Below are 14,203 nucleotides of genomic sequence, written 5' to 3' on the forward strand. Positions count from 1 at the left end.
AACGAGGTTCTACAATGTGTGACGTCATGTTTTAGCTCAAGGATACACCGCCTTTAGTTCTAACTCATAACCTTCGTTAGAAGTGTTAATTTCTTCCAGTTATTAAATCTCTGTAACATCTACACCATGGGAAGGAAAGAATTCTACTTAGGAAATAAATCTTATCCACCAATAGTTTCTTTCTTCCCCTCTCCAGTTGGAAATTTCCACAGACTCCATAAAAACCAGAGTGCAGGTGTTTTACCTTATATTAACATTCTTGGCATCGTTCTCTCGTGAATGACAGCTTCAGAACGCGGCATGATGTATTAACCTTGTTTCTATCATCAGTGTGTAGGTAATTTGACTTTATAAAATCTAAGTGATTGCAGTTGTGTTATCTGTCTAGTAAGGAGTGGCTAATCACTTTCATGCAATAATTTTCTCTACATTTGGAGAACTGTAAGTTCATTTCGTGATTGGAATTCTTTGTGGCGTTTAGTGGAAATGGCAGAGCAAAAGTGTCTCTGGTACCCTCCCTGCACTCAAAGGAAAAGTGCAAACTAGCACATTGGACAAACATTTGGGGGATGGGGGAAACAAATCGCCAACTTACAGGTCTTCCTTTGGGGCCTCGGTCTCCTCTTGGTCCTTGTGATCCTGGAGGGCCCTAAAATACAAAGTATGATTATGGATATAAACATTTATGAATTTCTAAAGAATGTAATCGATAAAAGAACACATCGCTTTTCCAGTTTAGTGCAGTTGAAGACTGGACAGCAAAGCTTGAGAGAGCGAATGTTCTATAAACCAAAGGGCTGAGTGTTTCAGGGGTGAAGTTCAAAGAGCAGCACAGACTTGGGCACCACATAAAGGCACCGCGGAACTGAACATATTGGCATAGCTAGCAATTGCAAAGTAAGCATCATTTTCACAAGCTGGCTGCAATGTAAATCTTTGGCCAATAAGTTCTAGGTACAAAAGCTTAAGAGTTCATGTCTGAAGACTCACGGAAAAGTGCCAGCCCTACATTATCAGTTATCTGATAGAATATGTGAGTTCAGATTGGCACACAAGGCTCCAGACCACTCACCACTGGGCTCTCTGCTGCTGGCTGGCAGCTTACTGTTGCTGCCATGTGCATTCAAACAATGATGGATTATTGTTTCTATGGCACACATACATGCGTACATATAAACTCCACTCAAAATTTCTCGAATTCTAACTGCCACAGTTGCTGCCTTACTAGAAACATTTATTTAAAAATTGTTATTTGTTTCAACCAACAATCTTGCTTCTGTTGTTTTATTTAATTTTTTTATTAAGATGTTTTCCCATAAAGCAAAGAAAACCATCCCACAAATCACAATCCCAGAGAAGCCAGACAACAAAGAGGACCCTAAGAGAGATACACATAGATTTAATCTACATGGGAAGTAGAAAAAGACAAGATCTCCCCAGTAAATTGGGAGCATAGGGAGGGTTGAAGGAGAGGCGGGGAGAAGCAAGGAGCAGATCAGCGAAAAATTTAGAGCTCAATAAAATCAGTAAAAAAAAAAAAAATAGATACTCAGTATTCACAACAAATACTGGAAGAAAACACTTACTGCAGGTCCCGGACGACCGCGTATGCCCGTTACCTATACACCAAACAAGAAAATTATGAAGATAAAGTTTATAGAGACTTGGAAAACTCAGTCTAATGAATAAGAACAAAAGCTGGATAAAATCTTTTAAAGGATGTGCCCAACTAGTTGCACTTCCTCTGACCTCTGAGTTAAAATATCACCTGTTTGGAACTTTAGTACAGAAACACACTGTTTGCATGGAAATTGATACATTTTATTGATACAATAAATTCACATGGATACAATACATTCACATTGAAGACAGGGGCTCGATGCCAAATCTTCACTCTCAGGGCAGCTATGTGACCTTGAACTAACTGCTTGTTCTCTCTATAATAAGTTTCTTTAAATGGAAATTTATATGCAGACTGAAATGCAAAATGATGTCTGTGAAACAATCTCACTCACGGAATTATGTGGAATGAGAAAGTTAGTCAAATATTTAGAATCTAAGACACGTCAAATATGAAAAGGGGAAACTATAAGAAATGCATACTTTTGGGTAAATTGAGAAAATAGGGTTTTCTACCTTATTACTATTACTCTAGGTAGTACCTATTGCTACCTAATAATTACTGAGTGTAATCTTTTCGCTTAACAGATCAATGAAAGCTGCTATAAAATCTATGGTTTGAAATGATAGCACTTTTGTCATATCCATGGTGTAGCTTCTGGTCACCACAAGGATAATGATGTCCTGAGAATTCTGAATTAATGTGGAATTTTGATCAGGATCAGGAATGACACACTTCCAAAAGTGCAGAACACAGTTATATACAATTCAATACACTTAATACTATAAAAATATGATTTTTTGTGTAGTCCATCATGTGAATATAAAATTTAATGTTATAAAGCATACATATTATATCTAATACTGTATTCTGCCTTGTGCATGTTTTATTAAACTTTTTCAATATAAATTAACTTTCTTTTTGAATGGAAACAATAATATATAACTTCTATAGTTATGCTTGAAAATAGTACATATATTGTTTTATGTATAAATAATATACACTTACAACAGGCACGAGTCCTGGTTCTCCTTTTTGTCCCTAGAAAGATTTTTAAAAAAAAAAGAAGAAACCAATTAATAAAATATAAATTATTTGGAGCAATAACATGTCACACTAGTCTAGAGAAATACTGGGAATGTGGATAAAATGCTAGCATTGCAAACAAAGTTAACGTTCCATGATCAAAGCATTTGGTCAGACATTCTTTGTGAAGACAACTTCTACAGAGATGAAGACCATGAAAGAAATGAAGCACATGAAATGGGAAGGAAGTAAACCTTTGCTTTACTTCATTTTTCATAACACCAATAGCAGAGAGCTGATTAGAATAAGAAAGAGTCAGGGAGAAAGAAGTAAAGACAGAGAGTCACCGGGACATCTCCCCATAGAGTAAAACCACAGAAGAAACTATGCATTTGAGTTTCCCATACGTCCAAAGTGGCAGGGTATTGTCATCGACAGAAACCATTCTTGCCCCTCGTGTTCCTTCCATAGACTTCATGGCGAACATCAAAAGTTACAGATGCTTGCCTCTCATCAGAAGAGAAAGCACGGTTGTTCTAGCGTGTGCTTCTCAATCTCTGAGGGAAACATTGGAAAAAGTCGATTGCATAGCAAGAGACTGCCATGTCAATGTATGAACGTCAGTGAAGGAGCAACAAGGAAAACTAGACACCAATAAAAATCTAGGTCACCAAATCGTATATTCCAAAGGGGAAAATCTAATTATATCTATCCAATATTACCTCACACATGGAAAACTGGTGAAACTTTAAAACGGATCATTTCAATGATCATCATGACAGACTCAGGAGCAGAACATACAATACAGCGATCACATGGGTTGATCTGAGTCTGGAGCAGGGGATGCATTAGAGTAGGAACGTGGCCCTAGAGCACAGGTAGTTACTAGGGAAACAGTTATGACTACTGCTGTTCTCACAGACAAGAAGGTCTTCTCCAGGAAAATACCTTCTTCAGGTAAGGTCCTGAAGGTGAAGGAGGGAGAAGAGGGCAAGCAGTATGCTTTGGGAAAAAAAATTAATTGATTTTGGATCAATTAATTATCCTCCGATGAAGAGACCAATTCATTAAAGTAGAACACCCCTCGCTTTCTCTCCTTCCCCTTCCTCCTTCTTCATTCCTGTCTTTCCTCCTTCCTTTTCCTTGATCTTCCCCTGACCACAAATGTACGTCAAGTTCCTAAGGCACATGAACTATTTACTGAGTACAATGAATAGTAAAAGGATGGAAAACGTGTTCCAAAACTCCTAATGTAGTTCACAACTTTCTGACAGGAACGGGCAGTTGACTAAAACTAGTTCAGTCGTCGAAGGCTTGTCCAGTATATGGAAAGCCCTGACTCTCCCACACTGAACACAGAAAAGACAAACGAACTGCAGAACCAGTAGGTTAGCAGCCTCTGTAACTCTCAGCAGTCAAGGAACTGTGGATACAGTTCAGTCTCTGTGTATTTCAGGTTACCTTACACTCCACTCCAAGCTTCCAGACATTTCAAAGCACAGTTCTGTGTGGATTGTCTCAGAAAGAGCTTTGCTTGTGGAAAAGAAACAATACAAAGTAAAACTCACCTTCCTTCCTCTACCTACAAAAAGAAAAGAATAAACATATCACTTTATGGAGCAATGACTATGAAAAACACGCAGTATATATGCTTTCAATAGTTTATTTCTTATAGATAAAGATTTCAACACAGACAGGTTATCTCTGCACGAATATGGCAGAGTGCAAAAACTGCTTTGAAACAATTCTAACAAAGGACATTGCACATATATTTGGATTATCCTCATGTGATCATAATTTTCTTCACAACATTTACGGTGATTGTAGAGTTAGCAAAGCCTTCTCATTTTATCATAAATTATGTTTAGAGTTGTCTGTTGTTTTTAATACTTTAAAAGAGTCAAGAGGTTTAGTTCAAATGCAAATTATATTGAACGTCCAACTCTGCAATGGAAATCTGTAACCCACGTCATGTCCTCTGTCCCGTGTTTCCTGGTCTCTGCCAAGCCCTGTGCCATTAGAAGTCACTGCTATTTCTTTCATGTATATAATCCTCATAAATAAGTAAATGATATCAGGTACCCAATTTTTCCTTATTCTCCTATCCTTGTCTGCATATAGTAATAGATAGTTACATCACACAAATCTTTGCATAATTTGTCTTCCTGTTTGCTTTTCAAATCAGGACCTCATCACGTGAATCCAGTACAGTCCATTTAACAGCCTTACTTTCCCCACAATTAATTGTTTGGATTGTTTCTGGCTTTTCTTTCTAATTACTAAAGATAGCTTATTACCCTGCCATATATATTTTGAAAAATGGAACTGAGAGAAATATAGAAATTGGGATAATTTGGGGTTTTGATGGACTAGCCACGAACCATGTCAATTATTATAAATGATGTGAAATGAATAAATATGACCACCAGTAAGCATATTTATCAGACAAATTTCCTTAAACTCTTTGAGCCAATGAATAGATAATTATAATTTGACATATTATCAATATACCACCTCCTGAGGTTGCAGCCGCTTGATCATCTTGTAGTCAGTGAACAAAACTCATAACAATAGCTGGTGATACAGTGTGCTAACAAACACCACTATATTGTTCAATTTGCTAGATGAAACAATGTGACTGATTCCTAATTTTGATTTTGAGGAACTCTGACAGGTATCATAGTCAAATTTCCTTTAAAAAAATATGTCATTTCTTCTCCTATTTTTTGTTATTGAAATTTTATTATTTGTAGCTGAAATTTCTTTCTATTTAAAACATTGTCATCCTTTGTGACTTGAATTACAAAGTTACTTTATTGCTTGCATGCCAGTGTGTTGTAGAATACTGTTTTGAGGTGTGTTGCTTTTGTTCATGCTTCATTTGTTTAATTCTGCAAAGCTGTGATGCTTTGCCTGCCTGAAACACCTGATGGTCTAATAAAGAGCTGAACGGCCAATAGCGAGGCAGGAGCAAGGATAGGCGGGGCTGACAGAAAGAGAGAATAAATAGGAGGAGAAATCTGGGAAGAAAAGGAGGAGCAAGAGAACAAGGAGAGGAGGACATCAGGAGCCAGCCATGGAACAAGAGTGAAAGTAAGATATACAGACTCAAGAAAAGGAAAAAGCACAGAGGCAAAACATGGTTGGGATAATTTAAGAAAAGCTGACAAGAACCAAGGCAAGCTAAGATCAGGCATTATAAGTAAAAATAGTCTCCGTGTGTGTGTAATTATTTGGGAACTGAGTGGCCGTCCCCCCAAAAGAACAAAGAGTAAAAGGGCAAAAACAAACAAACGTTTGTTTTTATTTTGCTTTCCTTGTTTGTTTGCATGCTGGGAAATGAACCTAAGACCTCACTCATGAGGTCTGAATCCTTTACCGCTGGACTTGACCAGACCCTGAAAAAAAAGCCTTCTATGTTTCAGGATTACAAAAGAAATCTGTTATTTTTGACATGAATAGAATTCCCTTTTATCTCATATTCTGTCAACTATTTGTGCTTTGCACTGCTTTAAAATGTGTGATTGTTGTGAATCTAAGGTTTGTCTAAAATGCAGCCATTCTAGAGGAGTTATGATAATTAATATTCATGATAAGAATACAATAGAATGTTCACATTTCTCAGCCTTTGCTTATCTATTATAACTTTATCAGCTATTTTTTCTGTGTTTTATCTTAACTATAGATATTTGTTATTGCTATGAATGGGATATATTTTATTCTCGTTATTTATATTGTAATGCAACTATTTTACAGAAAAAAAATCTGTACATTTCTGCTGGTTAATTTTATGCTATACTGCCTTATGGTAATTTTTTTACTCAGTTTCCTTAGGTTTTATAAATGCACACTTTTGTTTTTGTGGAAATGATGATGGCCTTCAAAGAGCATGTCTAGAGTGGCTACTGACTATATGCCACCAGTCATGCAAAATGCACAGAGGGAAAGATTATAATTTTCAAATTTCTGCCTGGTTTTCCCAACTAGCAAAAGGGTTTGCCCAGGTTCTGTTAGTGCTGCAGGCAGTTTTCGTCCATTACGTCACGATTTGCTCTGCTCCATTGTCTTAGGATCTTTGGAGACTTTTTAATTATATGAGCATCTTCTACATAGCGTCTGCCTTTTGATATGCTTAATTCTTCTTGATTAATTTTTATTTTTCTCTTCTCATGGATGTCATCTCTACCTCTTCTGTAATTTGTGCACAATCCCCTCATTGTTCAACTTCCTAGTTCATCTTTCCGTTTTGTTTTTTCTATTGCTTTCACATCACTCGCACATGAATCCTGACAAAAGGGTTTTTCTCTTAGACACAATTATGGCTTTCCTAGGTTTCGACCTGGAGGTACATCTTAGTACTTCGTATGCCTTATTTATACATAAAGCACCCAGCACTCAGAAAGCTCTAGAAATGCTGAGAATATTGTAAGCTCAATTTGGTATGAGCTAATTTTGTTTGGATTTGATGCCTGGTCCTTAGATCTTGCTAGCCTTGAACTCAGTCTGTAGCTCAGGCTGACTTTGAACCCTTGATCTCTTCATCACATTCCAACTCCTCAATTAAAGGCAAGTGCCACTGTATTCAGCTCCATAAATTTTACCTGGTCTATGACCACACATATGCCAGTGTGGTTTTGTCTCATAAATTTAGCTGATAACAGTTACCCTTACTTCATGCTTCATTAGTATAAGTCTGTTGCCATTCATTGCCACTACTTCTCTAGGAAGGAGTTGCACTTTCAAGTACTGATTAGCGGCAGGAAGTTAGCGATTTTGCTCTCCAACATTTGCTGACACACTCCCACGTGCTATTTCTTTATCCCCATGGTTTAATGGTACTGATTCCTGGGCCCCTATGAAATTAGGTCTGCTTCCAGGAGCTTCTTTGTCTTTATCATTCTATGACGTGTGTTTATCATACCGTATAAATTTGAGTTTAAGTATTTATCTTAGGTGCATTGTTTCCTCTAAATAATATCCAAGATGAAAAGATATAAGTGGCTGTCTAATATGTCCATGTATGTACTGTTGAATACTTCATTATATTTTTGTTGTCAAATGGGATTTGTGAAAAGCAAAAGGAAACCTTGATAATATTTTGACAATGGCAGTACATGGAATAAAGCAAACAACTTAAAAGCTTAGGGGTTGGCCTTATGTAACTCATTAAAATATGAAAATGTAATACATGACTGTCTCTTTGATTAATAATCAAATTGATATATATATATATATCAATTACACTTAAACACATTTTTAAAAATCCTTTTTAAACCCACTAATTATTATCCTTTTTTTCTCCAAGAACTTGCTTCCATTTCTTTCCATTACATCGTTCACACTAATCATGCCTTGGATTTTTGAGGTGATGTAAGATAAATTGCTAGATCAGTAAACTTTATTATGAATAATTTTTGTATTCTATAGGGTGAAGCTTGTACCGGAGGCAATAAATATGTGTTCTGCATTTTCCCTTGGATATTAAACAATGAAAGTCCACAAAGTATCGTGGAGGCACCCTTTATATACAAAATAACAACAGCCACCTATAACGCACAATTGTCCTCTAATTAGATATAACCATTTAAAACATGGTCCTCTGATAGTTAAGAAAACAAGAAATCATTATGTATCTATTTCTATATATTAATCAGCCTCAGGAGGGAAAACCAGGTTCTCTACTTGCTCCATGAGTTTCATTACACACACACACACACACACACACACATATTATATTATATTATATTATATTATATATATATAATATATTATGTATATTAGTTTACTGATTTCAAAGTCATTAGCTTCTGAGGTCACCGAGTTAGTTGCTGTGATTATTCATCCAGATTGTTGAACTATGTGGGCAATAATTACTCTGAAATAAAGCCATGGACTCGATTCTGAAACAGCCGTGAGCATGCTTACCAAAATTAGTGTCTGCACCTCCAGGGGTTTGTGGGCATACTGGACAGCACTCTCCAGCAGGTGTTATAGGATTGGCACAGCTGAGCATTTCTGGGCACTCTATCTTGTCACAAAGAATGGCACCATTGTCACAGACACAGATCTGGCACGCAGAAGGTTTCCAAATGTCTCTATTTAAATACATCTGGCCACCTTGAGTACAGGCCACTTCTTCCTCGTATTCATCTGAAATAAAAATGAAAAGATGATAGTAATTCATAATTTGCGGAATGTTTAAGATAATAAAGTATCGTTTTGGTCTTAAAACTTCTAAGAAGGGCCGGGCGATGGTGGCGCACGCCTTTAATCCCAGCACTCGGGAGGCAGAGGCAGGCGGATCTCTGTGAGTTCGAGACCAGCCTGGTCTACAGAGCGAGTTCCAGGACAGGCTCCAAAGCCACAGAGAAACCCTGTCTCGAAAAACCAAAAAAAAAAAAAAAAAAAAAAAAACTTCTAAGAAGTAATATCCTAGGGCTTGAGACCTAGCTGGATCAGGAAAAGCCCTGTTGTGCAGGCATGGGGAGCTGGGTTTAGATTCCCACCACCCATATAAAAGACTGAGCAAGTGTAGTCAGTCACGTATGTCTGTAACCTAGTACTGGTAGGATTTCCCAGAGCTACCCAAACACTCAACCCAGCCAACTTCAGGGAGAAATTCGGTCCCAAAACACAGATAGAAAGCAGTTGTGGAAGGTACCACTCACAGAGGGAAGGAGGAGGAGAATAAAGAAGGGGAGGAGAGACGAAAAGGGACTAATCTCTGTAGGAGACAAAAGACAGATGGATTTATTCACATAAAACAGTGAGTATCTGTTCATCATGTAAAGATAAATGAAATACGTGTCCCCCTAACAGATGACGAGGAAAAACATGATCCAAAGTAAGTATGCCATTTCACCAAGGAATGCTCCTCACAAGACTTTACTTTCAAAATTATGAGTAATTGTGCATAATACAGTTTGGTAAAGAAGAACAGAAAGAAACAACCTGAAAATAGAGAGCAAAAAGGATTTTGAGAGGGAATGAGTAACTTCAGTCCATGTGTACCCTAGATGACTTTGTACTTCCTGGAGATTTTATACAAGTAAATCTCAATCTCAAAAGAGTTCAAGCAGATTCGTGTACTGAGAGAAACTTCCAGAGAATAGCATATGGACTTCTGGGAATTATTTTAAACCCGAATTGAAAATGAAATAACCATTTCCTGTCTCTTGCATTACGTTTCCTTTAACCATGCCAAACTGAGGATATTTGTTTTTTAAATTGTAACAGAAACACAAAACTCATACAGATAAAGACAAAAAATATCTTTACATTGAAACCAATTCATCAAAGTCATAACAAAAATAATATTGTGGGTTTTATGTTATTTTATTAATTACCTTTCTATATTTAGATAGAAGGTTTTTGTTTGGTTGTTTCTTTCTTTGTTTGTTTGTTTGTTTCTTTGTTTCCAAGACAGGGTCTCTCTGTAGCTTTGGAGCCTGTCCTGGAACTCATTTTGTAAACCACCGAGATCTGCCTGCCTCTGTCTCCCAAGAGCTAGTATTAAAGGCATGTGCCACCACCCAGCTGATAAGTTATTTTTAATATGGAGAAATATGTACACGTGTGTGCATGTGAAGCAACAACAATTTTAGTTAACTTGAAAGAATACACGTATTATATGATTAGCTTCAATAAGAGACCTCCTGTGCATAACAGAACACAGATAGAACCATAGCACAGTTCTAAATACTCAGAACTTCTCGCCCCTAGCACCAGAACTCCTCCATATGGCAACGGCAGTTGCTTTCTGGTCTGCACAAAATATCCTCTTGCCTGGTCCCTAGATCCCAGTTTCTTCAGTTTTCCTGTATCTTCATGGCTATCACAGGCTACAGATACCAAAGGTTTTTCTTCAGAATCCCACCCCATATGGCCTTCTTCAACAAGGAGACAATCTGTTCCCTTGTTTAGACCCAGCTTCCCTCTAGAACCTTCTGCAAAAACCTCACAAAGGAAAATGGGCATCTCAACCCTTCTAAAACAGTTCTCAACTGGCAGTTTCAATACCTCCACAGAAAGATGAAAGGCAATTGAACAGAGGAATTGGGGAGCACTCAACTCACAAACTTCTTCAGGTGCTGAAGTTCCAGGAATGAAACTGAAACAACAAAATAGTACCCCAATTCCAGCAATAAACAGGTCATCTGTCAAGTGCTCAGAACAAGACGGGGATGGACACCTATACCACAGCCCACCCACTAAAGCTCAGTTATCATCGCAGAGGAAGAGTCAATAAGATTGTGAGAGCCTGGCCAGGCCAGCCAGAACTGCACAGTGAGATCCTGTATCAATATTTCCAAAGAGAAGGAAGGGAGGGACAGAAGGAGGGAGGGAGGGAGGGGGGAAGGGGAGGGAGGGAGGGAGGGAGGGAGGGAGGGAGAAACCAAGAGAGAAGAGAGGAAGGGTTGTGAGATACAGAAACAGTGACTGTCTCCAACCAAACAGTATGTCCCAGACGTGTCAGAGCGGCACACCGGAGCTCACATCAGCAGGAATTGATTGCACGAGATCAAGCCAATCAAAACCTGAGCATGATCAGAGGCGGGGCTTCTGAAGCCCCACCCCTAGTTGAGGATTTGTTGGCAACTGGTAGCTTGTGGGGCAGGGAGAGTCAGGATATTGTCAAAGATGCCCCGCTAAGGCCACCTACATCCATGCACCTTCAGGCAGCGGTACATGAACCCTAAATTTAAAGTAAAAGAGCCAACAGTACTGGGAAAACTAAGTGGTCAGGGGATACTAGAGTAACTGGAGAAGAGGAAATGGAGTCATTAATTAAATTGCATGTGCATGTATGAAATTCTCAAGCAATAGATTGTGCTGTGCTTGCATTAAAATTAGTTTTAAGCATTCTCCTTCCAAAATAAACATTCCAAAACGTGATCCATATAAACATGGACTCAGTTCACAATTAATTGAACTACTACAATAAATAGATAAATTTAAAATAACTTCTGAGCGCCAATATGGCTCAGTGGATAAAGTCGTCTGTAGCCAAGCTTGAACTCAAGCCCAGGGGACTCCGCGAAATGTAACGAGAGCAGGCCCAGAGTTTTCCTCTGTCTTCCACGCTCAAGTTCCATGTTCCCCATCTCTTCCATACAAACATGTGGACAGGCGTACAGAATAAATAAATAAATAAACGTAATTTTCAGAATCAAAGGAACTTTGCTCATTAAGTTTCTGGTTGAGGAAGCAACATCTACTTTCTGCTTTTAAATTCATTGCTTGAAAATTAAATAATCTGTTAGGTCAAATAGCTATTTCTCTACAATTTGGGGGGGTCAAGGTTGAGGGTTGGTAATGTTCAAACATATTAACGGGATGAGGTGGTATTGGGTATGTGCTGATCATTCAAATACTGAAGATATATGTGTTCTGTTTTATATATAAATTTATCACTATGGAACATCATATATTAATATATATAGTCTGATATATAATGCTTTATACAACATTGTGAAGTTATATTTATTTATACACTAAAAATAGATTTGTATAAATTATTATACAATGCATGAATACTAATTAAATATAATTAATATAGAATTGTGCTTATATAATTTTAATTTTGCAACAGTGTGCTATAAACAACAAATTTAAATTCATATAGATAATGAAATATTCTTAGACATAGTGTATTATCACATGTATTAGTCGTGATGATATATGCAATATAACTGGAACTAAAACTGGAAAGTAAAAATACCCAAGATGGCATGCAAATTTTCACTTGGGTATTACTAAAATGTGTACAAATCTCAGCAGATAGCTTAATCCTATTTCTGCAGCGACTTTAGGAAACAAGGTCTGGAGAACTCTTTCTCCAGCTCACTAGTCCGTTTGTGTTGTTTGGAATACTTTTGCCTTTGTCGACAAAGCTGTTTCTATTTCATCCCTAACTTAAAAGTCATTTCTTGTTCTACATCTTCTCCTGGTGACTGCTGGGAATTTTTCAAATAATCTGTACTGTTTTCTCTGAAAGCCAAATAAACTTGTTCTTGACCCCAAGAAGCGGGGCAGGGAGCAGGAGGAAGTGAGAGAGAGAGATTGGAAAAAAAGACTCACCCTTTCAGTTCTGTGTTAACACAAATGAGAACGATTTCTCCCTGGAAGTCTGAGACAATATGATCTCAGCTCCAGGGGCAGAGAAGGGGCCACTGTATAGCTTTCTTGAAATGGCAATGCAAAAGCTGGTTTTGTACTCGGATTCATCCCTGGTCTCTTTCTCCTGAGAATTTATAATTAAACTTAAGATGATATGGACACGTAGTCAGAATGCTTTTACATGGCAAGGAGATGAAAACCCACATTCACTTCTGAGGCATGCCTTCTCCTCACCCACACAAGAATCTGTTCCCATCACAGAGGGCCCAGTGAAGACTTGCTGTGCGTGTCTGAAGGAAATATGTGTGCACAGTAAGAGTGCTTAGAAAGTAGAGCTCATAAACTCCTCCGTGTTTCTGCGTGGCCGTTGTGCAGAACGTGGCTACCGTCCTTTGTGTTTCTACAGGGCCAATTACTTAAATGAAAAGCAGAACAGGAAACAAAATGACGAAAAGAATTACAAAGATGTTGTCGTGGAATAATTATTGCATGAATACCAGCAAAAGAGTAGGAATTTTCAGAAGAAATCCTGAGAAATCTAATAGCGCCCTCAAGACTCTGCTACTCAATTCAGAAACAGAATCCAGGCTCAGATCTATAGTCTAGATTTGAGTCCTAGAAAACACACACATGCACACATACACACATCACACACACACACACACACACGTCCTGCAAATCTGTAATTTCATGCTGCTTGCACTTTTTGCTGCTGAGAGTTTATTAATGTCACTAACATTTGAAAAAGGTCAAAATACGGCCATATTTTTACTCTTCTCTAATTTCTGTGATGTAATTGCCCGCATTTGAACTGCAGGCTACAGGATTGCGTTCCCTTACTCAGTACCGCAGCAGACCGACTCCATTGTGAGTCACCCAAAAAGACCTGGCGCGGGGAACGCGATGGAGAGATGCATTTTGTTTAATCACCTTTCACTTGAAATCAACTCAATGGCTCTATGTTTATAAAAAGTTTTTCTTTTATATAGATCTGTGTTCTTACAAATCTGATGTGCTTTCGGATTTAATTGTCCGCATTCAGCACTTAATCACTAGATGGCAGGGCACACACACCATCTTTTAACAACCAACAACCAGAAAAGGAAGATTTTTAAAGCTGCCCTTTGCCAACTCTGTGCTAACATTCCCCACTTTTCCATTCCTTCATATGCAGTTTATGTGCAAAAGATGCCCACATAGAAGATCTCAAGTTCAAAGCCAGCTGGGGCTATATCATGATATTTTATCTCAAAAAAGAGAGGTAGGGGAGAAGGGGAAAGGCTGAAGAAAGAGGTAGGGGAAGGAGGGGAAAGGCTGGAAAGACATGGAGGGGTTATAATCACCTACTATTCTCGCAGAGGACTTGAGTTCAGTTCCCAACACCCAAAGTTCATAATTGTCCTGTAAATCTAGTTCCAGGGAATGCAGTAACCTCTT

General features: G+C 38.0%; 1 protein-coding gene across 1 annotated transcript in view; it reads right to left on the bottom strand.

Moving 5' to 3' along the window:
* LOC121458966 (collagen alpha-2(V) chain) overlaps window positions 1-14,203 on the bottom strand; it is a 124,495-nt gene that overhangs the window by 55,341 nt on the left and 54,951 nt on the right. The window contains exons 2-6 of the mRNA XM_041668410.1: window positions 8,573-8,797; window positions 4,216-4,229; window positions 2,630-2,662; window positions 1,587-1,619; window positions 596-649 (exon numbers count right to left, since the gene is read on the bottom strand). Of these exons, the coding sequence (XP_041524344.1) occupies window positions 596-649; window positions 1,587-1,619; window positions 2,630-2,662; window positions 4,216-4,229; window positions 8,573-8,797 (359 nt within the window). The remainder of the gene's footprint in view (window positions 1-595; window positions 650-1,586; window positions 1,620-2,629; window positions 2,663-4,215; window positions 4,230-8,572; window positions 8,798-14,203) is intronic.

The sequence above is a fragment of the Microtus oregoni genome, unplaced genomic scaffold (genome assembly GCF_018167655.1).
Source record: "Microtus oregoni isolate MIOR12 unplaced genomic scaffold, Mior012 000018F_ref0000195, whole genome shotgun sequence".
Classification (NCBI taxonomy): domain Eukaryota; kingdom Metazoa; phylum Chordata; class Mammalia; order Rodentia; family Cricetidae; genus Microtus; species Microtus oregoni.